Source organism: Artibeus jamaicensis, unplaced genomic scaffold, assembly GCF_021234435.1.
Source record: "Artibeus jamaicensis isolate MK-2021 breed Jamaican fruit bat unplaced genomic scaffold, CSHL_Jam_final scaffold_537, whole genome shotgun sequence".
NCBI classification, from domain to species: Eukaryota; Metazoa; Chordata; class Mammalia; order Chiroptera; family Phyllostomidae; genus Artibeus; species Artibeus jamaicensis.
Window position 1 is genome coordinate 20017606 of NW_026522047.1, and position 27168 is coordinate 20044773.

Sequence of the window (27168 nt, forward strand, 5' to 3'; positions counted from 1 at the left end):
CACACGCACACAGCAGATGATCAGAAGTGTGTGCTAAGAGTAAGTGGGAAAAAAGGGAACATGGGATTAATAAATACATACTATTTATGGACATAATACAAAATATCATGATATTAAAATATGTTAGAAATAATATTTATCTCCTAAGAATAAGGACAAATGCTGAATGCCAAAGAACTGTTTATGCTTTAACATCTGTATTAATATGCTTCATCTGGGACTTCTTTAAGTCTTTCAAATTATTAAACATTTGAGTCAGACTACAGCTTGAAAATTATAAAGCTTAGCTGCTGAGCTCTACATTTAAGCAGACATTGCAACAACTTTGTACAGTGCTCATCAGGGGCTGCGCCTTACAGAATGATGCTTCTTTACTCACCAGGGAGGCTGTGCCACTTGTTCACGGCAAACAGCCTGTTGGCAGTGACAGTGATCACAGCAGGAGCCGCCAGGCCGGGCTGGGTGTTGGCTGCCACGTGAGTGACAGGGGAGTTGGAGGGGAACTTTAGGACCATGATAACATCCTGCTGGGCTTGGTCTGTGAACATCAACGGGCTCTGCAGGAGGAGATACTATTGAGTGGGCGTGACAGGACCCAAATACACAAGAAGGAAAAAACAAAGAAAGACAAGAAGGAGAGAGGGTACAGGAAAAGAAGAGGAATACCATGTTAACCCAAGGTACAAGCGAGAGCACAGTGAGCAGAAGGGCTCATAGAAACAGCAATGAGGATTTGCTTGTTTTCATGTATGTCATTAGCTGAATTTTTTGTTGATCGAAGGAGAATATGTTAACAGAAACACTTTAAAAATCAATAAATTTTATTGGCTTCATTCCTGACCCCAGTCCCATGAAGAACTAAAAGAATGATCTGATTTAGATTCTAAATAGGCAAAGTATTGGGGAACGCATTAACCCAATCCGATTGCCATTATGTGTCAAGTAAAAAAATAAACAAATAAGTAATGAGAATACACAGTAAGCACAAAGGCAAGCCAAGGCAACTTCCACAGATCATCAAAGATTGTGTTGCTTTAGCAAGAAGATTTTGTCAACTAAATAAAGAGATAATTAAAGCAAACATACTTATAAGCAAGTTATACAACATGCATGCATTATTTCAATAGAGAAATAACTTATGAATGTAATACACAAACTTAATTATAAAGGTGTTTCAAAGCAATGCATAATTAAATGTACTTGCAAAAACAATATATTTATATAGTGTACCAAGTCATAAACACCCCTATTATAATGCAAATAACCTGTTTTCTGCTGTAGCTAAGAATGAAGAGAAGTACCTAGCTGCCCCTCCCCCCTCTTGGTAAAAAAAAGAGCTTAAGACCTTTGGTTTCTCTTTTGAAAAAGCAGCACGTAATTAAAAATGTTGCGCAAAATACTGTCCTAATAACTAGCGACAAAATAAATCTTGAAGACTACTAAGGATTTAGAACGTTCCTATAACCCATGTCATAACCCAAGACATATATAACTCCACTCTGATTTACTGGCTTTATTTATACTTTGTGGTAGTATGCTGTACCCTACAGTAATCGCTCTGTTCATTTTCAGCAATTCTCTTCTACCATGTCTATTTTCTAATAGCTGATTAGTATCATTCAGAACTGAAACATGTTGAGGAAATGCTTCTGGCTGCTTTCCGACTCTCATATTTCAAAACACCAGGTAAATGTAAATGTGTGTAAGCACATACATTTAACATGTATCTATTCAGAACTGCTAATAAAAAATTAAGTATATTTGCATTTTTATTATCAGCCCTTTTAAAAAAGTTATTAAGAGTACTTAGAAAAACATATTGCACTAAGAATTCCTATTTGCACTCTTTGCATAAAGGTGTAAATAAAGGCAACTAATAAGCTACCCAGACACCCTTCTGAGCAAGTGGCTAAAAGCCAATCAATATTATGAGTTAATCCTCCCCGGATGCTCATTCAATTAAAGGTGTCAGTAATGCCTCATCTGATGTGGCCTCAATTAAATCCAACTATCTGATGGTGTGAAAACACAGGGGGATACAGCAACAGCAGCACAACCAGACAAATAGGCAGCCTTCGTGTGCCCGCTAATTACTACACCTGGTGTATATTATGGCTTGTGCACTTAACGCAGCACGAGGTGGCTTTAATTTCTGCTATGCCGTGCGTGTGTGCGTGTGTTTGTGCCCGTGTGGGGGTGGGGTGCACCGATGATTGGTGGGGGAACTCGTCTGAACGGCAGTAAAAACAATAAACATTTGTGCCTTTTATTTTTGAAATCTCTGATATCAATAAATAATCTATGTCACACAAAGGGCCTTTTATACAGTTTCAAGGAATTCTGGGAAATTGGGTAAAAATCGGAAACAATGGGCAATATCAAATAAACTCCAACTTAGTGATGAAGTCCTGGGGAAGACAATGAATGTCATTTCAGATTAAGAAGCTTCATTTTTTAATTATGTAGTTTTTAAAATAATATTTACTAAAGTCAATTTACAAACTCTGAGAAAGTCAGAGTATAACATACATCACAAAGTCTCACTGCAAGGAAGTTGATCCATATTTTTGAGCTTAACAGCTCATATTGTAAATACGATTCAACTCAAACTGGACGAGTCCAATGTTTATATCCCTAAAACAACACAGAAAAATCTCTAATGTGTAGGAACAATGTCTTGTTTACACAGGGACTCCTGTGGACCAGCTCTTCATCACACAGCAAGGGCAGGGCACTGTCCACCGCAGCGGCGGACCGCTCATCCGAATGCCCTCTGCACGCTCACAACAAGCTGCCCCCCGCCCCCCCGCCTGTTCCTACACACTCCCTCTTCACTGAAGCTCCCAATGCGGGCAGTTAGCAGGAGACTCTCCTGGAAGCTCTATCACATCCTTGGCTGCTAACTATGGAAGAGGGAGCACGAGAAGGAAGCAAAAGCACACCCCCGGAGACGGGGCTGGTCCATCGAGATGGCAACAGCTGCAGACGCGCAGGACCAGTGGTAAAGTGGGGATTAGAAAAACAGACCCTCCTCTAGCCCGGCCCGCGTCCATCTGTGAGCTGAGGCTGAGGCAGGAAACTACTAGCCAAATTTCACTCGGTTTTCCCAGGTTAAGTGTACACACTTGTTGACAACTCTGGTTTCTTTCCAACACACCTTTCCCTCCGCCCAACTCGAGTATGTGTAAGATGAAAAACACAATTTGCACATGTCTGAAGTGCAGGTTTTAAGTGCAGAGGATAAAGCTGATGGGAGAGACAGTCTTCTGTCCTCATAGGAACATGTGCCATCCTGCCCCAGGGACGGTAAAGCCGCTCTGCCCCACTGAACCGGAAATCCTTGGCCAGGGAGGGAGGCTTAGCAGCCGGAGCCCCTTGCTGCCCTCGTGACCAAGGCTGTGCAGTGACCCAGGTACAAAGTCAATGGGGCAGCAGAGGACCCTCCATCAGCCAGCACTGCAGCCACGGGGTCTCCCTGACAAGCTATTACTAAAACTAATTCCAAGCCCCAGACATAAATCAGTCTTACTATTTTATTACTATTTTTATGGCATTATCTTCCATTGTTCTTGCTAACTGTTCACTTTTTGTGTAGTCTTCTGCTCACTCAAGCTATCCTTTGTGTTCATTTCAATCTGATTTCACCTGTTAAAAAACACTTGGAAATGAAGATACAAATAATTTTCAAAAGGCTTGTGGTTTATTACAACATCCAATTCATATTACTAGAAAAAAAAGGTTAAAAGAAGAAGACACAAAGAAGAAGGTGAGGTGGGAAAAAAAAGAAAAAAGCAGCAGAGGCAGAAAAGAGCAGAACTATCTCTAGCTCTCTCCTTCCTAGTGTCTGTCAAGAGTCTGCGATCTCTGAGCCACAACATGGAATCAGAATCCATCTTAAATTATTCTGCATATTTATGTAAACAGATTGCATATTTCGTGTTTTTAATTTGAAAACAGTAATGATCAACCTGTTTTATAGAGGACCAACTGAAGAAAAAAATGGAATACCTATAGTCTGTTCTTCAAAGAAACTTTTTTATCATGCAATTCAGTATTTGTTACTGTGCTTTCTTTTAATCATCAAAAAATGTAACCCCTGAAATTTCAGGAACTCTAAAAAGAGACCGGCCACGTCATTCTGCAGATTGGGTCTGTTTCCCTGCTGCTGACTCTGGGCTGGCCTCCGTCTTGCTCTGACCAATAGAACGTGGCGTAAGTGAAGCTGCATGAATGCGTTCCAAGGTGAGCTCCAAGAAGTGTCGCAGGAGTGTTCTCTGGAACCCTGCTCCTCCCACCGGAGTGGCCTGGGCTCAGGGCCTTGACAGTGAAAGACCACAGGGAAAGGGAGGTCGGGACAGCTCGGCCCACCCCACAGCAGTGTGCGGGGGAGCCAGGGAGCAGAGCAGAAGAAAGGCTCAGAGTCCTGAGAACTGCCACTAAGCCTTGGATGGTTTGGTGCACCTAACCATCATTTTTTCCTCCCCGAGGTCCCTGACCCTCAGCAACAATATCTTACACATTAGGCTCGTTTTAAAATCCCCAAACTGAAAAACATTGGGATATAAAGAATATAAACAAAAGAACATATGTATAAGCCATGGACATGAACTAAAGGGGAGAATGTGGGTGGGAGGGGGTGTGCAGGGTGGAAGGGAGTGAAGGCGGGAAATGGGACAACTGTAATAGCATAATCAATAACATATATTTTAAAGAATATAAACAAAACTAATCTAGAAACTCAGGATCAAATGAGAACGCAAATCGGTCTGAGGCCGGAAGTTTCTGTCCTGCAGTAAGCACACATGATGATTATAAACCTCTTGACTCTGTAAGGAAACATGAGCTGACGAAATGCCAGAGCACTGGAGCAGCGGCTGCCTTCCCAAAGACTCCCGGGGAGCACGCGAAGGTTTTTTGCTGGTTGTTAGCAGGTTAACAAGCACTGCATGAGAACAGGCCCAGATGTGGTGGAGAATCTCAAGTACAAGGAAAGACTGTTACAAATGTCAGGCATGGTCTCCAAGAGGCACGAAGTGAGAAGAGTGAAGGCAGCACTTACCGCTTGCATGGCAGAACCTCTGGGAGGATGGGGCTCGATGAGGAGCTGCGAAGGCGTCTGTCCGAAACTCCGGATTTGAGCTTCAACAGCCTGAAAAAGGCATGGGCGAGTTGGAGGGTTAAGAGGTGTTAATTACAGGCACTAGAGCCACAACTGTCACCTGAAAATATCATTCCATACTTCTGGCTTGTTTCATGCTGAAAGTCAGCCTTGTGTTTGCAGCGTGGGGCGCAGCACCTGGCAGGGGCACAGCGGCTGAGGTCATCCTGCAGCCCCGTGGAAGCTGTTCCTATCAAACCCTGCAGAACTTCCTCATCTTGCTCAGTGATATGAAACAGAAACCAGCTATTACAATCAGAAATTGTCCCTTTTGGCTTCATTTCTGTTTTCTTGCATTTTTTCTCCTGCTTGCATCATCCCTAATGACTAAAGTTAATCTTTTACAGGTATAGAGAAAACCCATTGTTGCTTTGATTCCAGGCCCCATTTCATCCTGGAAAGTAGAAAGGGGTGTGTGTGGGGGGGGAGAAACATAGCACCTGTGGGAATGGCTTGATGCTATTACTTTTGCCATAGAAAGAGCATTATTGTTGACAGTCTCTTTGAACCTAGGTGGCTAAACAACAAAGTAAAAGCCATATGTTGCATCCAAGCATGAGATGGTTAAACCAGAGATGAACTAAACATAAGAAACATGTGTGTGCACCCTTTTGGAAAGATGTGCGCCTGCACCCCGGGCAAGGCACTCCCTGCCATGGTGCCCCCTGTACACCTGGCACAGATGCTCGCTTCCCAGTCGCCGCCAACTCCCTCATCATGGGAAACTACTCAATGCCAGATGCCCGCGCTCTGTGGGTATCTGTTTACTTGTTAATGTTTGTTTCCTCCCACTAAAATATAAGACCCATGACAGCAAGGACCTTATGTCTCTTCTTCACTGTTGGATCCCTACACTGGCTGAATAAAGAAATGCTGCACTATGTGTGAAGGGAGAGAAGGAAGCAAAGATACGTAGTCAGTGTTCTTAATTCCCAGGCTAACGGGACGAAGAAAACCTCTCAGATTCAGAAGAGACTAGGCTCATCATGTTATTTTTTAATCTCTAAGAAAAGGTCTTCAATTTTTATATACTCTATAGGACTGCAGGCAACTGATAAATCCTAAATAAGAAATATAATCATTACCCGCTATTAATTTCCTTTGTTTATTTGATGAGAATACCCCTAATAACTCTTTACAATGACCTAGTAAGAAATGAGTGGCTCATTTATTTATACCTTAAATTATCATCAACTATGTACACAGTAGTTAAAGCTCTCAATGTTTGAAGAATATATTCCTAATACAGGAAGCAGGGCAAATGTACTTGGATGCTTGCGTAATAGTTTGATGCAGTCGGTCCAGTAAGTTCAAGGAGTGACCTGCTGGGGTAGAAAAGCGTGGGAAGCACCTCTGAAGGCTGAGGGGATGGCAGAAGCAGCCTGGATTTTGAAGTCAAACAGATCAAGTTCAAATCCCAAATCACACCACTTATAAACTATGTGATTCAGGGTAAGTTATTCAATGATACATACATAGAAACACAGCAGAGCGTTTAACACAAATTAGACCCTCAATGTGCAGTCAACAAATATTCATGGAAGGCTACTATCGACAACAATAATGAATACTTAGCACTTAACTATTTGCCAGAAACTTCTCTAAGTGATTTACAATCATATCGTTTCCCCTTTAAACTGTGTGATGCGAGTACTATGCAATAAATGCACAAAGAACTTAAATATCTTGTCCAAGGTCACACAGTAATTAAATGGCAGGCTCCAAATCTACATCCAAGCCACCTGATTCTACCTCTCATACCCTCACCCATTAAGCTCCCCTTTCTCCGTATGTGTGAGGTTCTGTAGCAGGGTATACGCGTAAGACTGAGTACAGGAAACACGAGCTTACACTCTAACGAATGAATCACTAAGGTATCTCTATCATCATCACAGTGAAAAAAGTTATGTTCAGACACAGACAGCAGAGCAGTGTGGCTAGGCAAGCGCTGGTTTACACAGCAGGAGATGAGGCTGGCCCTGGACCCCAGAAACAAGCGGAGAGGCCAATGGGAAGTGAAGAATAAGGACTAGGACCATTTCAGAAGTGCATCTAAGCCTTTTTTGATGGGGTAAAATCAATTTGTGATCAACATCAAGGTAAATTTTGAGGTTGAGATACAAGAAAAATATCACAGAATGGTAACCTGAAGCCTAGAAGTCGTCCCAAAGGACAGAGTGGGCACTGTTACAGGGTGAGGTACAGATTTTTGGCTGAGGTTAGGAATGTGGACCGTAAGTCCCTTGGCAGAGCAGTTAGCAAAGCCAGCACCCTTTCCCTGGACCTCTGCCTTTGTGGTCCCTGCCCAACAGCCCACACGCCTTCCCCACTGAAAGGGAGGGGGGACAGACAGCTTCCGCATTTGGCCTGTGGGGTTGGGTGGTTTGGAGTGCTAATCCTGACTTTACCATCTACCTGCTGTGTGACTTTGGACAAGGAGCCTAATCTGTTTCCCCATCTATAAAACAGAGATAATAAGAATGCCTAAATCACAGAATCATATGGAAAATTAAATAATACACATAAAGTGCTTAGCACAGTACCTAGCACGTACAAAGCACTAAATAAAATGCTGTATTAGGTGGGGGCTTGGTGTGATCATCACTTAACACAGCTAGAACAGGGAAGGAAGGAGTGCTTCGGGAGTTCATGTTGATAATAACGAACGCATTGTATCAGAAAACAAATCTGGCCCAGGTTTCAGAATGCACTGCAGGGCTAAGTGCCCAGAGACAGATCTCTTTGGAGAAGCTGTGGTTTCAGGAAGCAAAGTGATGAATTATGTGCACCATGACCTAAGGAAAAATCAACAGGTCCTAGAGACTGAGACTTGGATCAGTGACGAAAAGAAAAGACGAAACAAACTGCTTTCTTTGGAACCTGCATATTTTAGAGAGTAGTAAAGCAGTAAGTGGAAATACAAGTTTCTGTTGGGAAGAAATAGTTTGGCAGCAGGATGGGGAATGTGAAGTGACGGCGGCAACCATCTCTCCAGGATGAGGTGTCCAATGCACACAGAAGGCTCAAGACAGGCTCTTGGATGCAAGATCAGAAGTACTGATTTGGGAGTCATTCATACAAAAGAAAGGTAAGTCAATGATGTTTGATGTTTCCCTCTCACTGTGTATATGTAACTTTAAACAGCAGAAATACTTCCTTTCTGAGGGAAATCTTATATGAATCTCTGATATAGAAAGAACATAGAGGTAAGGCTGTTCTATTGGAAGGTTGGAGGAGCTCTGATAAGTTTCCTTAGCAGCTCCTAAGAAAATTCTGAGAAATTTTACAAGCAGTCTGACATCCATTGGTTAAGTTCCAGGAAGAGAGTCCAACACACACACACACACACACTGGGACCTAGAGCTGCACCTTAGGAAACTCGGATTTAAGGGATCACATGAAGAAGTAATGAAGGAGACAGAGAGGGGGCCCTGGGGTGGGAGAGCAGGATGGTGCAATACAGAGGCTGGCAGTGAGAGTTCCAAAGACGGAGCGGTCAGTAACGCCAACTACTATGGAAACATGAAGAATTCAGGCTTTACTACAAAGAAATCTCTATTATACACGCAAATTCAAAGAAACTGGTCTTAGTATATATCTTGCTTTGCAATTAATATTGTTTTGAAATTAAAAAATGTGATGAGAAAGTTTTCAAAAGTACCAATCTCCTCTTTTTAACCAAAGCAGTGATTTTTAAGGGCCAAGTCGGAGATTCTAGGGGAGTACGTATGACTTGAAAAAGCCCCTCAAGTAACTTTATCGCTCTCTCTTCCCTTTTTGCTTCAGCCTTTTGTATACAGACCAACAGAAAATTTCAAAGGGAGGTCTGAGGCTTAGGAAGTTGGATTGGTAATAGGGTAACCAAATGAACTCTACCAAATGCCTAAACTGTTTTTAGTAAACTCTCCTTTGCCTAGAGAGTTTTAGTGTCATGTGTTATCTTTTAAAAATCTGTTTAAGTTGGCCCTGGCCGGGGAGCTCAGCTGGTTAGAGTGTCGTCGCAATACAATAAGGTTGTGGGTTCAATTCCTGGTCAGAACACACACAAGAAGCAACCAATGAATGCACAAATAAGGGGAACCGCAAACACGTTTCTGTCTTTCTCTCAGGCATCTCGGCCCCGTGGGAAGTCTGTTCCCTGCTCTCACGCAGCCCGTTGCCGGCCCTCCCTGTGGCTCTCGCAGCAATGCGCATCAACTCCTACTACCTCCTTACCCGATATTCTAAATACTGTGTAATCCATGTCTTATTCATCAGAGTCAAACTCTCCCAGAGACCAGACTGCCATGTATTTCTGTGCCTCTGGGGGGTGTGACACACAGTAGGTGCCCAGTGTATTTACTGAATAAACGGTCATCCAGGCCAACATAATTCAGCAGGATGCAGCTAAAAGATATACTTCTACACTGTTACAGAGCAGTCAGCATTAAATAAAACATTCTACTAAACATTTCTACTGAAAAGCTTACTTTATTATGTAACATTCTTACTCATCAATTCCCAATTATTCTGTAAATAACCTATTACTACTTTCTATAATAAAACCTGAATTTAGCAGGCAGCATTCCAGATGTTGAAATACAGGGTAATAAAAAAGACTATGCAAATGCCTAGAGACATTCCAGTAAAACCACATTATTTATATTTTATAAACAGCATCTCAAATATTACCTAGAGAATTTATTAATGGATTTCCAAATGGAAATATTATGAAAAGATTTTCAACAAGCTGTGTATTCTGTAGTTTTCTGTGCCAACTATTGCATACTTGCATGATTTTATGGTCATATGTAGAGAAAGAGATAGTATATAGAGATTATAGATACGCAAGCTACATACATTGGAAGAAAAAAGAAATGAAAGAAAAGTCAAGGAAGGCAGACTTGGCTTAGTGACAATGGAGTATTTGGCTTCAATTTAATAATGACTCTGAACTAGTCTTTTTAATCTAAAAGAGGAAACAAGTTAACTCAATACAACACTTAGTAACCAACAATAAAGCTGTAAAATTTTATTTTAAGATGGGTCTAGGGGAGACACAACATGTGGATGCAATTAAAATAAACACACATGTACACTGCTTTTGTTAAGCATGCAACTCTGAAATTGCATTTTATCCTCTCTATATTTACTGCTAAATGCACTATAAAATTGGATAGGGAAACTAAAAATAATCCATTAAGAAAAAACATGCCATTTAATAATATATTAAAATGTTCTGACACTACCAAAATTAAGCTCTAGAAAGCAGTCTTAAGATTGTAGAGAAACTCTTTACTAAGAAATGTTTTAAAAAACCGAAACGAGAGTTCCTATTTTGGATTTCAGCACCAGTTCACATTTCAGTATTTTAAGAGTCACATTAACGCAATCCAGGGACCTTCCTGTGTCGCACATCAGTCATCCCCTGTGCCATGCTGCTGTCACCCTCACACGCCTGGGCCTAAGTTGGAGAGCAGCTTGCTGGGTATTTGACAGGCCTCCACTCAAAGTTTCCTGGTCAGCGGCCCAAGTGCCCAGGCTCAGAGCACTGTGGGGCCACTGAGCAACTGAGCTCTGGTGTCAGGAGCAGACTGAAAAGTATCCTGCTTCGATGACCACTTAGTCATTTTGTGTTACAGAGTTTGGACCAGACCCCTCCTAACCTACAACGTGAAACACAAAAGTTACTTTTTAGTTGTCAGAGCAATAAATGCACAAAAAATTTTAAAAAGAGCATACAAACCTAACTTAAATTATTTAGAATGAATCATTCAAGACTGAAATGTAAATAGTCAATGTGCTCTAGAAATAAAAATGATATATAGAATTCAAACATTTAAAGCATAAATGTAAATAATAAATAGCCTATCAGAAAAGAAGTCATGGATATACTAGCATATGGAATATTTAAAACTCAATTAGATAAATATTCAAAATATAGTATAAATGGTATTTAATCAAATTATGCAAAATACTACATAATAGAAGAAGGCTATGGTAAAGAAGCAAGCAAACTGAAGAAAGGTCTATGTGAATTTGGACTGGAAAGACAATTTGTTTTAATTTTGAGAAATTAGAGAAAAATAAGAATTTAATTAGGGGTTAGTTTTCTATGTTTTCAAATAAAGAACAAGCTATTGATTCCAATTCTACAAGTTCTCCTAAAGAAAGAACACAAAAGATTTAAATACATGGTGGTTATTATACATCCCGTAACAGTAAAAATTAGGGGAAAAACTACTTTAACCTAAAATAATGTAATACTATGCGGGCATTAAAATGAGTGAGTTGAGCTGAATGTATCTGACATAGAAACTAGTCTGTAATATATGAGTAAAAGAAAAATTTGGACTTCTGGCCAAGATGGAGGTGTAGGTAGATACGCTTTGCCTCCCCACACAACCAAAAAGGAGGACAACAACAAATTTAAAAAGAAAAACCAACCAGAATTGCCAGAAAATCAAACTGTATGGAAGTACAACAACCAAGGAATTAAAAAAGAAACATGCATCCAGACTGGTAGGAGGGGCAGAGATAGGCAGCCGGGTGGAGAGGACTCACGGTGAGGCAGTGGCTGGAGGACCAGGTGGTCCAACATTTGCATGCAGATAAATCGGGAGGAATAACTAGGAAGTGAGAGAGACCACGCAACCCAGGGTTCCAGTGAGGCAGAAATAAAACCTCAAAACCTTTGTCTACAAAAACCTGTGGTGGTTGAGGTGGCAGGAGAATCTCCCAGCCTCACAGGAGAGTTCATTGGAGACACTCACAGGGTCCTAGAACACACGCAAACCCACCCACCTAGGAATTAGCAGCAGAAGGACCCAATTTGCTTGTGGGTAGTGGGGGAAGTGACTGAAAGCTAGCCAAGAGTGGAGCAAGAGTCACTGTTCCATCTCTGACCCCTCCCCCATATACAGTGCCACAACGGGGTTGCCCCACCCTGGCAACTCCTAAGGCTCCATCCCTTACTATGTCAGATGAGCCAAGACAAAGAAATATGGCTCATATGAAAAAACAGACAAAGCTCCAAAAATAGAAATAAGCAATGAAGAGAGAGCCAACCTAACAGATGCAGAGTTCAAAACACTGGCAGTCAGGATGCTCACAGAAATGATTGAGTATGGGTGCAAAATGAAGGAGTAAGTGAAAGTTATGCAAAGTGAAATAAAGAATAATATACAGGGAACCAACAGTGATGAGAAGGAAACCAGGACTCAAACCAATGATTTGGACCAGGAGGAAGAAATAAATATTCAACTAGAACAGAATAAAGAAAGAAGAATTCAAAAGAATGAGAAGAAGCTTAGGAACCTCTGAGACAACTTTAAACATTCCAACATCTGAATCATAGGGGTGCCAGAAGAAAAAGAGGAAGAGCAAGAAACTGGAAATTTACTTGAAAATATAAGTAATAAATATAAAAAATATAAAAAAATGAAGAACTTCCCCAACCTGGCAAAGGAAATAGACTTCCAGGAAGCTCAGAGAGTTCCAAAGAAGTTGGACCCGAGAAAGCACACATACCAAGGCACATCATAATCACATTACCCAAGATGAAAGAGAAGGAAATCTTAAAAGCAGCAAGGGAAAAGGAGATAGTTACCTACAAAGGAGTTCCCATGAGACTATCAGCTGATTTCTCAAAAGAAACTTTGCAGGCAAGAAGGGGCTGGAAAGAAGCATTCAAAGTCATGAAAGGCAAAGACCTATATCCAAGATTGCTCTATCCAGAAAAGCTCTCATTTAGAATGGAAGGGCAGATAAAGTGCTTCCCAGATAAGGACAACTTAAAGGAGTTCATCATCACCAAGACCTCATTGTATGAAATGATAAAGGGACTCATCTAACAAAAAAAGAAGATTAAAAATATGAACAGTAAAATGACAACAAACTCACAACTATCAACAACTGAACCTAAGGAAAAACAAAAACAAAAACACACTAAGCAACAACAAGAACAAAATCACAGAAATGGAGATCCCATGAAAGGTTATCAGCAGGGAAAGGAGGAAGGAAAATGCAGGAAAAGGTACAGGGAATAAGCATAAATGGCAGGTGAAAATAGACGGGGGAGGTTAAGAATAGGACAGGAAGTGGAGAAGCAAAGAACTTATATATACAACCCAAGGCCATGAACTAAGGGTGAGGGGGCTAGGATGGTGGTAGAGGGGGTGCAGGGTGGAGGGAAATGAAGGGGAGAAAAAAATGGGACAAGTGTAATAGGGTAATCAATAAAATATATTTAGAAATAAAAAATTAAAAAATTCCTAATTATGGAAGATATAGTATATAATCTCATTTAAGTTAAAAAAATAAATTTAAATATATAAGCATGCATCCTTACATGTGTTATTATATGAGTACACATAAAAATAAAAAATTTTAAAAAGAAAAACCGGAGATACTCTTTACCAAGAAGTGTTTACACACACACAGATACACACATGTAAAATCTGGAAGAGAACATACCAAACTGTTATCAGCTGTTATTTCTGGTGTGGGGTAGACAAGATTAGCAGAATAAAAATTAATACTTTCTTCATTTTTATACAGTTTTCATTTTTGAGATCTCACACAAAGCATGCATGACTTTAAAAATAAAGAATAAAAAATTTCCATTTTCAAAATAATTCTGAACTAAAAAAACTACAAAAATCTTTAAAAAATCCATCAACATTTGATATAGCTTTATGAAGTTTCATTTCTCCATTCACATCATAGCCAGAAATACTTTTTTCCCCTTTTTAGAATATTTATTTATTTTTGTGTTGTCCCGCTTATTTATGCATTCATTGTTTGATTCTTCTGTGTGTTCTGACTGGGGACTGAACCTGCAACCTTGGCATGTTGCGACAACATCCTAACCAACTAAGCTACAGGGTCCAGAAGAACTTTTTAACTATCTAAGACAACTGTAGTTGAAAAATCGGTCAATAACTGGGAAATTAGTAGACCTTGCTATAAAGTTAATTTTATTTTGAGCCTGTTTCCTAATTTGTTTCTATCAAATTTCAAGGAGCCATTAGTTTTGGCAATATTGTACTATCACTTAGTATAAATTAAGTATTTAGAAATACATATAAATTTCATGAGTGTATGTTTTTCACAGTGCATCAAGTATCTGAGGGCGTAAAATGTCATGATGGTATGGAGTACACAGAGAGCAAAGAGAAAGAATAGCTTGCTAAGTGAAGTAAACAAAAATTAAGAATGTAGTGATAAAAATGCAGAGGAAAGAGAAAATTACAGAGGGAAAGGAGTATTTTTACTCACACGGCTACTGAGTCGTATTATAGAAGTTACCGAGGTAAAACAAACTCATTGTAAATTTTGAAAAGATTCACAGACTTCTCATTAGTGCCTTTAGCCGAGCCTATACATCCCAGGCACATTAACCGGAGCCCAGCCCAACCTCCCCACAGCCGCCACTTCTTGCAGCTGTCCATCCACCTCGGCATAATCCCAGCTGCCAATCTGAAAGAAACCAGCTAGTCAGAGCAGACAGAACCAACAGAAACAAATGTCACTCAATAATGTTCAGCGGCACTGTGTTCATGGATAATTTCAAACAGTATCTCTGTCTAGAACACTGATGTGCTCATTCAAAACACCTCCGGCTCTAGCTACTGGAAGTGAGTAGATAAAGCAGCCTGCCTAGAAAAATAAGTGGAATGTTGCTTCAAAGAACTTTCCAATGCTGGGAGCAAACATGGTGAAACGTAGTAAAAAGTTCTTGAAAAAAAAAATCAGAAGAGTTAATTTACTGCAGTTAGCAGTTTAAATGACTTCTTAAAACCAGACAAAATGCTTAAACTATGTCATGGAAAGAAGCAGGCGTTTGGTCATTCATCCGGTAAGAATCGCTCGGTCTGTTTGCTGAATAGTGTCTGGAAGCACCCACGGTGAGAGAACGCCAACATGAGGGGCAGACAGGGAGAAAGCGGGCAGCGAGGTCCTTGGCCTCGAGTCACGTCCTGCGTGAAATGCAACACTCACACATGCACACTCCACTTACACGGTACTGGCGGAGAGAGTGGTACGACAACAAATTTACTGTGATTACACAGTTTAACAACACCTAACATTGAAAAAATTTGCACTTGACCCACTGCATCCCAAGTACTAGCTGAATGTCAGTTGCTTCACTGCACCAATAATGAAAAGGAGTGATTATATTTTAAGGAAACTTCCTCATCTTAGAGAGAACAAAATTCAGTCACTTGATTTGAAACTACTTTTCACATATTTGATTTAAAATGATGTACTATAGACTTGTACACTTGAAACCTGTGTAATTTTATTAATCAATGTCACCCCAATGTAATTTTAATAACCAATGTCACCTCAATATTTAAAAAGTAAAAATAATCAGCACTTAAACCATTATAAATATAATATAATCCCCCCACATAAAGTCAAAAAAATAAAAATAAAATAAAACAAAATAAAATAAAATAAAGATGGTGCCAGAAGGAAGCAGGGGTTCATGACAGAAATCATCAGTGTAACAGAATGACTGAAAATTCCTTGGGTAGTTGACAGTAAAATAAAATCATAAAGACAATAATACTTTGGTTTATGTCCTTGGATACAAAACTTAGCTCCAACTACTTGACGAAGAAGTCTTGAATAGACATAACAACTAGAAAAAAACAAAGATTAGCCTTACTGACAACTCTGATGTTCATTACGTTGCCTAAAGGAAACTTTGCTTATTGCGGTTTTGATATACAAGAAAGTCTGGCATAATTTCAAGGTATTTTTTTATGTAGGTTTTCAATTAAAACTTGACTAATCCTTACGGTTTATTTGGCTTTTCACTGTACAGTTCCTGCCCTGCACTGTGTCAAATATGCCATCTGGGGAACACACTTCTGGCCGGAGATGCTTCCGCATTACTTCTGTCACACTCTGAACTGTGGCTGCACGAAACATTAACTTGCTGCATTCAATGCTCCTAATTTGCCCTGTTGCTACAACCATCTTAATGGTGTTGTCCTACTGTCCATAACAAAGACTCCTGCCCCACCTGCTTAAAACAGGCGTGCAGACCATTCCCCCAACTATTTAGCAAATGTTAACAATGCTATAAATACCGATTGTGTTTATGCTTTCTGAAAGATTCACTGCAGCCAGTGCTCTGCAACAGTGCTGGAGCTGAAATAAGCCATTGACTCCCACCATGCAAGTGATTGAATTCTAAGCCAAAAATGCTTTTCCTTGGATAAGATATCTGATTTGCTACTGCTGTCATGAAACTGAGGTCATGTAAACTTAAACACTGCGGCTGCTTCTTTTGGAAAACAGACCTTCTCGGGGTGATTATGTGTGGCTAAAACAGTATTTGCAAGGATAAATTTAGAAGAGGGAAAACCAGCCACTGACACTAAGCACAACTTAGGGAACAATTTCAGGATTTTCTTTCATGTGGAGACCCACTGCATATAATCCTTTAAATGGAGCGACATTGGGCTCCCCTTCCCCTCATTCCTACCCATTTATGTCAACAGAGCTGAGTTTCATTTCAAAGAGGAAAAAATTAATGTCCTTAATTTCTGAACTCACATAAACACGCTATTTGTTTGAAAAGTAAAGGAGAAAATAATGTTTCCAGAGGCAATGTAGGAAGGACTTATGGCAAGGTACAAGATGAAAGAACACAGACAACATTCATATTAATGTCACTCTGAGCAACCTCCACCTGCAGTGTATGTTGAGCCTTCCAACCGCCGCCCCTCTTCCCACCTGGGCTCCCCTCAGGGTCTGCTCTTGTGCCTCCTGTGCAATGCTGCTTGGACTCTGGGCTGTGCCTTTAAACTCCCTTTTGTTCAAGCCCGATATCCAGTCCTCTGCACAGAGAGCTGAACGACTGGAAAGGACTGTTTAAAAAACACACGAGATTTGTAGCCAACTAGGTTATCTCTGATGGTGGGATTTTGAGTGTTAGCACAAGGCGATTCTGTGGCAGAGGCTGGAACCATCTTAGCTGATTTTAGCATGTGACTCCGGCATTAGTAACAAAGTCCAAATTTGGGGACAGGGCCTTTCCATTCTTTTACTTTACCCTTCCACATAATTTGAATTTTTATAGTTAACATGGATTACTTTAATAAATGAGTTCTTAAAGCCCTTCATATAACAATTTAATTATACACTTCCCCCACTGAAGAGTAAACCCAAAGATAAAAGATTCATGAATCTTAGGCCAAAAACCTTCTTGCTTTAAAAAAAAAATGACAAGGACTATAATTAACAGTGATGTAGCAAAGATATTTTCCCTAACAGTAGAAGTGATCTTTTTGGTTATCAAATGTAATTTAAAAAAAAAAAAACTCAAAAAGCTAAAAAGTATGAAAGAAAATCATAGCTCAGCGAATTAAATAGGAAATTAAGAGACTGGAGGTACTCTGATTTCTGAGTGAGATAAAAGTTAAGAAATTATCAATTCCTTCATCTTTATCAAAGTTACATAAACATCATTATACAAAGTCACTACCCTGGGAACAATGAACATGGCTGAAAACCAGAAAATAACCATAGTAGGTCTCCGAAAAGCCGAACGCAAAGTCAGTATCCTTATCTTCACCTTAACATTCAGGTTTTCAAGAGACTGTTTCAGCTCAAAAGAAAAAGTTGTGGGTCAGCTCTTTCCCCTTGATTTTAAAGTGAAACAGAAAGTAGCAAATGAAAGAATTCCACGATCTCACCAACCAAAGATAATGACCATCTTTGGCTACTCTGGCCATATATGCATATACACACACTTACAAAATCTGTATTTTATGTTTCATGACACAGTCTGTTTTTCACTGTAATACAGCACAATACCGTCCCACGGCAATGCATGCAGACCTATTTCTGATGTTACCTAGCAGTTCCCTGTATGTACTTATCAATATTTACGAAACCAGTTCTATATTGTCAGATATTTATGTATTTTTTAAAAAAACAACTAGACAAACAATTGAACTTTTTTTTGCATACTTGCTCAGTTACTCCTTTTGGTTAAGTGCTAAGTAAGTAAGTGCACGTGCATTTTAAAAGCTGAGATTATTAGAGAGGCTCATTCTACTTTGAGCCTCACCAAATATATGACAATGTCTGTTTCCTAACCAACACTAGGAATTTTCATTTTTCTATCTTAGTGATTCCAGAGACACAAATTTCGTTGAATTTTAAATTGAATTTCACTGATTACTGGGGAGGGCTTACCACTCTCATTTGTGGTGTGTATTTAATCTTTTGTGGGTTATCTCCTCTGGAACTTTGTTATTTGTCGTAACTTGCCTAGTTTCACTTTTTATATTTATAACATATTATTTATTCCAAATAAATATATGAAACTCAATTTTAATTTCTTTCACTTTAAGATGTGAAACAGGGATTTGAATTAATTTCTATTCTAAATGATTAGCTAGCTGCCTCATGTCACGCATACTGAATAGGAAAGCCTTTTCCCAGCCACTCGAAATGGCACCCCCATCACGTGGTCCCCCATGTGAATGGCTGTTTCTGCAAGCCCTGCTGTGCCCCACCGAACTCTCAGTCCCTTCACCAGAACACGTCCAGATTACTGTCGCTCATGTTTTTATATCTGGTAAAGTAATCGAACCTTCTTTATTTTACCTTTACTGTAGTTCTACCAAATCTGGTGGTTTGGTTCCTCAGACTACCGCATCTAAGAAACAATACATTACAGAGTAGGAGGACCGGTGCCCAAAAGGCAGACAGACACACTTGACACGGGAACAAGAAGTGACAACTAGCAGGGTGGGGGAGGAAGAGGAGGAAGAGGAGAAGAATGAAAAGAGCCTAAGAAGTGAAAAAGAAGAGCAATATGGAATTCTTCAGTTTAAGGTCAAACATAGCACGGAACAACGAGTAATATCAATAAAAATCACAGTCTCTAATTATACTCCTCACCTCTCTTTCTTCACTGTCTTACTGCAAAATGGTCTCTTCGAACAACGGCAGAACCACCACCACCATTTGCCAAGCACACACGGGGCATTTATAAACAGTGATTGTTCCCAACGAGAGTCAAGTCTCAACAGATTTCAAAGAATTTATATCATCTATACCACATGCTTTCACTCCACATTAAGTTAAAACTAGTAGCAGAAAGATAACTGGACTGGATGCGCGTGAAGGTAGGTCCTCCCTGAAGAGATGACCTCTGAGCTGAGGCACACAGGACAAGGGGCCAGCACCGGACAATCCGGCACAGAGCGGGTGGCTACCCTAAGAAGGTGCTCGGTCAGTGACAACCTTCAGACGGACAGGAACAGAAAGAAGGTCAGAGGAAGGGGGCACATAAATGAGGAAAATAGCGCCGTGTGGCACAGGGATGTAAGCAGGGGCCAGATCGTACAGATCGAGGAGGATTTTATTCTATGTTTAATGTGAAATAGGAAGGTTTGAGTAGAAGAATGATCTGATTTACAGTTTAATATTCGCTTTGTCAGTCTTTAGAAGGTGGACTGCAGGTGGGTAATGGTAGAAAAAAGTGACCAGATCCACCAATACCAGCCTAGACTAGAGATGATCATGGTGGCTTAGACTAATGACAGACAGACAGACATAAATGGCTCCCAAATATGTTTTGGTGGCACCATCAACCTCTCTGTTCTTCATCACCAAGTTCTTATGCCTTCTCCACCCACCACATGGTTTTTTTAGTCACAGAGCCTTAACTGACGTCCTTCCCACATGCTGTATTCTCTGCCTTGAATTCCCCTCTATTGCTTCACCGACTTAACTCCTCATTTCTTAAGCTTTATGCTCAGACAGTTATTACTCCCTTAATCTGGGGAGACTGCTCCTCCTTTGTGTTTTGATGTAGAGTGTACAAATCTCGCTCAGAGTACATCAGTATACTCACAGTTTTCAAATCACTCAAAGTACATCACTATATACAATTTTTAAAACAGTTCTATGTGACCTACTAAAACTCTATCAATGAAGTGTTTTATACTAAGGGCTTGATTACTGACTGCTCAACTTCTGGAGATAGCAAATATCATTTATATGAGAAGTGACAAGATATATGCATTCTAGATAAGAATACAGAATTGTTCTAGAAACCAAGCCTACAAATACAATTATATTCTAAACATATTAACTAAATTATTTATGAAAAACACTTATTCACCATGCATTTATTTGGTGAATTTGAATTTTTAAGGTTTTTTCTTCCTTTAATACAAATATTTATTCTTACATCTAATCTAGAATACAATTACCCTATTGTTCTCTCTTTTTAAATTTTTTTCTTTCCTTGGATTTTAGGGTTTTTGAAGTGGTGTTAGAAAAGGTTGATAAGATCTTCATACATCTGATGAATATGAAGGAAGATAAGTGAATGAGTCAAACCAAATTCAGTGGGACTGATAATCAGAAAATAACCAGTGTTTATTATTTTTTGTACCCTGACTATAAAAGAATATATGTACTCATCACAAGGAAAAATCATGTAACTATGCATGATGATGGATGTTAACTAGACTTATTATGGTGATCATCTTGCAATATATACAAATATTAAATCCTTATGTTGTACATCTGAAACTAATATAATGTATGTCAATTATAACTCAATTTTTTTTAAAGAGGGAGAGAGGGAGGGAGGGAGGAAGAGAAGAAGAGATTTGTTGTTCACCTTATTTACGCATTCATTGGTTGACTCTTGTATCTGCTCTGACCAGGGGTTCACCCTGCACCCTTGGTGTACCGGGACAACGCTCTAGCCAGCTGAGTTACCTGGCCAGAGAAATATAATACCTCAATTAAAAAAAATTCAAAACAGGGTAGGATGGGAGAAATAGATAAAAAAAATGTACTTGAAAAGTAACTAAATAAAATTTATTATAAAAAAATCAAAACAATAAAAAAAAGAGTGTAATACTAAGAAAACAGAATAAATTTTTAAAAGATGGTAAATGTCTAGAAAAAGGAAAATAATAGTACCAAACAGAAATAAAAAACAGTAAAGAGGTCTGTTAGAATAAACAATTGAAGAGAAGGATATATCCTTTAGTTGGAAAAATTAGCATATTTGCCTGAAAAATAATTCTTTCTGCTATGATATATGCAAATGCAGACACTGTTATATATTGATAACCCAGCTGTTTTCTAAAAATTAAAAACAACATAAAAGTTTAATGGGCTGCAGGCTGTTTCTCTGATTACTCTTTGTCTTCTTATGGTTATTATTTCTTTCATTTAGTGCTCTTTTTATAGAGAGATTATTTTTATGATTACTTACTACACCATACGTATTAACCATTCGCTCTAGAATAAAAGTTTCTCAAGAGGAAGAGAGCTTTCCCCAAGTAGAAGGGGGGAGATGAGTCTTGCACATAGACAACTAGCCTCTGGGTATGACTGTGAACATGTAAGTGTCCCAAATTAAATTAAAAATACAGTAGTGAACAGACATACATAACGTATAGCTGCAGAACAGAAATTAGTCTAGTCTGCTTTTAATACTGGAAAGGCACAAATCTATGCTGGCACCGTAACTGTGCTTTTGCAGAAATAATGTTTTAATGTAAGTCAAGTATATGCACACATTTATTAATGTTAAGGCATTGTAGAGGAACGGGATTCTGAAGAAAAGATGCCTGAAGGTGGGGTGGGAAGTAAACTAGGTGATGGCAATACTGGGAGTTTGACAGCTGGCAGGAGCCTGTGACTAGACTTCACCTGGAGGCTGTCCAGGCCTCGGGGGTGAAGGGGTGCAGGTCACAGGCATGTGGCTGGCCAGGGTTAGAGCAGTGGGGCCTGCCTCCCTGGGTCTCCCTGTACAGCTTCACTTCCCTCCCAAAGTTTAGCAGGAAGCAGTGTGTGTGAAGAAGGCAGAGGCGGTCTGTCCCATGCCGACTCCCAAGTCACTCTGAGTGCCCTCAGCGGCCTTATCTTCTTCCTATCAGTACCATGAAATAAAATTAGTCTCTACTGTTGATTTTCTGTGCACCCCGTTAGAAAGGGAGCTCCTGATTTTCTTGTTAATCTCTACATTTTTAGCACCTTGAACACAATGAGTATTTGTCGTAAAAGAATAAACTGTCCCAGGACATGGACCCTTTCCTTATCTACCCACCCAAACAGCCTCGATCCAGCACGTGGGCAGTATTCATCTGACAGTTCCGTCAGCCACCCTTCCACTTGCAGTCCCTGCTATGTATTCCACATACTTCCATGGCACAACCCTCGCTCTGTCCCACCCCGTGTATACTTCGCCCGCGCACACGCTTACACACACACCTCCTCTATTCAGCTTTTTCCTACGCCCAGCCTCCTGCTGCTGTAAATACAGGAAACCGCATGGGAAGAAAATAATTATTTCTTTATTATTGGGACTCCACTGAAAATCCACCACTGTGTTAGGTACATGTCCGTAGGTACTATCTCACCGTTGGTATGAACCCTCCTAGCCTTGCTGCCTGTCCGCCTTGCTCAGGCGCATTCGCTCACATGTCCCCAGGCGAACCTTCTTCTCTTTCATCTCAGGCAAGGCAGCACCATGCCCTGCGGTCCAGCGCCTGCCTCATCTGGGTTCTGGATTTTGTTTCTTTCCCTTCTGCGTAGGGCATGGTAGACTACTAAGTGCTTTCCTTCCTGTATGCTTGACACCTTGCCTCTTTTTTTGGATGTTTTCAGTAACACAGAACCATGGTCAAATAGCTCTTTAAAAAAACACCTCTGGAAGTTCTTTTAAAAAATTCAGTTTAGGTATTTCCTCTCCCCATTTGAAAGGAAAGGGTCAGAACTCTCTCCCAGTGTGCGGAAGGTGGGGGTGGGGGATGGGAAGCTTTTAGTAAAATAAATGCAAACGTACACCCTCAAAAAAAGGGCTGCTAATGGGTATGAGGTTTCTCACTGTGGTAACGGAAATGTTTTAAAATTACGTTGTGGTGATGCGTGTAAAACTGTAAATATACTAGAAACTATTGTATTAGACACTTTAAATGGGTGAATTGTACGGAATGTGAGCCAAATATCAATAAAGCTATTAAAATTCTCCCTTCATTACTTCCTTTCTCACTGTGTTTACTTGTTTACTAACCATTCACAACAGTCCTACACCTTGTAAGCTGCTTTCTTTAAAATCTCCAAGAACTCTGAGAATAACCCAATGGATACTTTTTAGTCCTTTAAAAAATTTATTGACTTGACAGAGAAAAAGAGAGAGAGAAAGAGGGAGGGGAAGGGTGGAGAGAGAAGAAAAGAGAAACATAGATTTTTTGTTCCACTTATGGATGCATTCATTGGTTGATTCTCGTATGTGCCCTGACCAAGGATCGAACCCACAACCTTGGCATATTGGGACAATGCGTAAGCAACTGAGCTACCGGGTCAGGGCAGTACTTTTCAGTTCTTATGGCTTCAATCTTCTCCTAGGCATGTCCTAACACATACATGTGGTTATGTAACCAACCTTCAGCCCTCAATCTGCTGCCTTGTAACACAGTTAAAATGACTTTTATGGCCCCGCAGGCCCTTGCGGTCTGGCTCTTGTCTCACTCTCTCACCTAATCACACTGGGCCACTCCGTTTCCCAGCCATGGTCTCTTCCATCTCTGCGCAGGAAGCTTAGGCAGTTTCTTCTGTGTGGGTGGCCTTTGCTCATGACTCTACCCAGTATTCTTCGTCTCTCACGCTACAGCTCCAGCCCCTCATTTCCCAGAAAACACGCCGGGATTCTGCCCGCCTGGGCACAGCGCCTACCCTCTCCTCCTGTACATACATACAGTGTACTTGTCCCCGTGCCAAATTCATCACGGTGCACGGCATTCCTTTCCTTACCCACATTCCCCCACTGGACAGTAGGTCTCCAGGTGAGGGCAGGGCCCGTCAACCCCTTAACCTATTCCATAACTTGGATTTAGTAAAGAGTTGCTAAAAATGAATAAATTAATGGCCTATATTTATTTTGTTTCTTCCTTGCTTCACTTTACATTGAACTGTGCCTGCATCTTCTAGGAAACAGTCTCTAATAACTTCTCTAGTGTTAACATTCTATGATTCTTTCTAGGATGCAATCAGCAATTCATATTCTTTTTACAGTTGTGCTTCCCAACCCAGGGGTTTAACAGTGAGCAACATAAGGGAAGGAAGTAACACGTGCTGCGTGCTTATGATGGCAAAGGGACCACCTAGGCACTGAACATACATTCGATCTCATATAGCCCTCGGTGGGGCGGGCACTATCATACCGCTTCTACACATGATGGAAACAGAGTCTCAGGGAGATGCGTGCCACGGAGCTACCAGACATCAGGGCCGGGAATCAAATCCACATTTACTGGTTGGCTCATCTGTTTGCTGGCTGACTCTACTGTACCTCACTGCATTGTGCCACAGAATGTAGCACTGTGATACAGAAAGGCTGTAACAGAAGATGATCACATTTGTTTTAGTAAGATTCAGAAAGATTTGTAAGTTACAGAAATGTATGTAAGTAGTACTAAGTGATAAAGTGATATATTCTTTGAAGAACATCAAGTACCTACCTTACTTAGAAGATAACAGGCCATGTTTTTAGAATGAATGCTGAGTCTAATATATAATATGTTTATATAGCACATAATATAAAAATAAATGAGGGTAGGAAGAATGGAAAATGCTGCAGTCAAAGTTAACCTGCTGATGGTATTAACTAATTGGGGTTGTGGGAGGGGAAAGCCAAAGAAACTTAAAAGTTTTAAATAGTCTTTAGCAAATGCTGATCATGAAAAATAAACACTAAAAACCTGTTTGTTAGGGCAGTTCCTCAAAAAGTTACACATAAAATTACCGTCTAATCTAGCAATTCCACTTCTGAGTATATATCCAAAAGAACCCAAAGCAGTCCTTAAACTTACACCGATACCAATGTTCACAGCAGCATTACCCATATAAAGGCCTGAAGGTGGAAACATTTGTTTGTCCATGGACAGATGAAGGGCTAAACAAAGTGTGGGGTATACATACAACGGACTATTATTCAACCTCAAAAAGGGGGAAATTCAGACACATGCTACAATACGGACGAATTATGAGGACATTACATCAAATGAAATAAGTCAGTCACACAGATATAAGTACTTATGATTCCACTGCTAAGAGGTACCGAGTGTAGTCAAATTCCTAGATAGAGCAGAATGGTGATTAGCGGGGGAGGGCGGGGAGAATACAGAGTGGCTGTTTAAAGCATAGAGACTTGCAGCTTGGGAGGATGCAACTCTTCTGGAGATGAACGGTAGTAATAGTTGTGCAACCATGTGAGGACACGCAATGCCACTGAACCACTATATACTCAAAAATGGATAAAATGGTAAATTATGTGGTATATTTATTTACAATAAAACATTATTTGAAGTCATAATATGTTAGCTTAAATGAGAGAAAAATAAAGTTTACACATACCTTTCAACTACATATCTAATGTCTAAATGGAGTATGTCCAATCTCAAATATTCTACAAGGTTAATTTAATAAATACTTATTGCTCCATTCTCTGACCACATGCCCTAAATTTGGACACAGAAAATATGATAAGCAAAGATATACAAAAGTCTTCTAGATGTCCACTGTCCAACATGGTAGCCACTAGCTATATGTGTCTATTTTAATTTGAATTAACTAAAACTAAACATTCAGTTCCTCAGTCACACTAGCCACTCAAACACAGAATTCCCACATGGCTAGTGGTTACCATATTGAACAGTGCAGACATATGAACATTTCCATCACTGTGGAAAGTTCCACAGAACCACGCTCTTTTAGATTATACTGTAAATGGTATTTGGCAGATTCCTTTGGCAAATCATTGGTGTGTGTGAGGAAGAAGGCGGGCAACCCACAATAAAAACAAAGAGCCAATTATTCAAGTTGTTCTATAGAGGAGCCAACCAGCTAATTCAGTGTTTTACTTTATAACTAGTGGCATCACACAGACACAGGCTCAGAGCCATCTTTTACCATGCAAATGTTGCACAAACTTTAGTGAAGTGAAAGAGACAGCTATACTACCTTGAACACACCAACAGAAAAGTCTTAAAAAAAAAAGAAAAAAGAAGAAGAAGAAGGAGGAGAAGAAGATCCTACCCTGGCTGGTGTGGCCCAGTGGATAGAGTGCCTGCCTGTGAAGCAAGGGGTCGCTGATACAATTCCTAGTCAGGGCACATGCCTGGGTTGCAGGCCAGTAGGAGGTGCATGAGAGGCAACCACACTCTGACGTTTGTCTCCCTCTCTCTCCCTTCCTTCCCCTCTAAAAATAAATAAATAAATAAAATCTTTTTTTTTTTTTTAAAGGATCCCATATTGGGAGAAACAGTGTTAAGCACATTTTCAAAGCAATTCTATAGGATATTATGGAATTTCAAAATTAAAACTATACAGGTTATAGAGCAACATAATATATGCCAGTGTGTTAAGTAAAACAGGAGATTTTAAAACCTGACATACATGATTTCAGTTATGTAGAGATATGGGTAATTACTGTAATGCAGAGATTTCCAACCAGAGTTCCCCAAGAGTTTTTAAAATATGCAATGCCTGATTATTTAGTCAGGGGCACTGACCTCTTTCCCTTAGATGGTCAAACTTCAAATTAATTAATTAATTTATTTATGTTTTAAAGAAATATTTTTATTTATTCCATGTTTGGGACTTTTTTTATTGGTCATGATGTTTATTTAATTTATTATTATTATTATTTTAAATTGTTGTTCAAGTACAGTTTTCTGTCTTTTACTTCCATCCCAGCCCACCCACCCGGCCCGCCCTCCTTCCTCCCATTTCCAGCCCCCCTAGTTTTTGTCCATGTATCTTTATACTTGTTCCTGCAAACTCTTCCCCTTTTTCCCTGAAATTCCCTTCCTGTCTCCCCTCTGGTCACTGTCAGCCTGTTCTCTATTTCAGTGCCTTTGGTTATATTTTGCTTGTTTGATTGTTTTGTTGTCAAACTTCAAATTAAAAAAAAGAGCCAACACAACAACAGCTACATGGTGTGAATGAATCCAAATTATGCCAATTTTTTG

The 27168-nt window shown here is 39.9% G+C and overlaps 1 protein-coding gene across 1 annotated transcript in view; it reads right to left on the reverse strand.

The window, feature by feature from the left end:
* The window catches only part of LRBA (LPS responsive beige-like anchor protein), a 526673-nt gene that overhangs the window by 42641 nt on the left and 456864 nt on the right, over positions 1 to 27168 (reverse strand). Inside the window, exons 49-50 of the mRNA XM_037141420.2 lie at positions 5060 to 5149; positions 380 to 557 (exon numbers count right to left, since the gene is read on the reverse strand). Of these exons, the coding sequence (XP_036997315.2) occupies positions 380 to 557; positions 5060 to 5149 (268 nt within the window). The remainder of the gene's footprint in view (positions 1 to 379; positions 558 to 5059; positions 5150 to 27168) is intronic.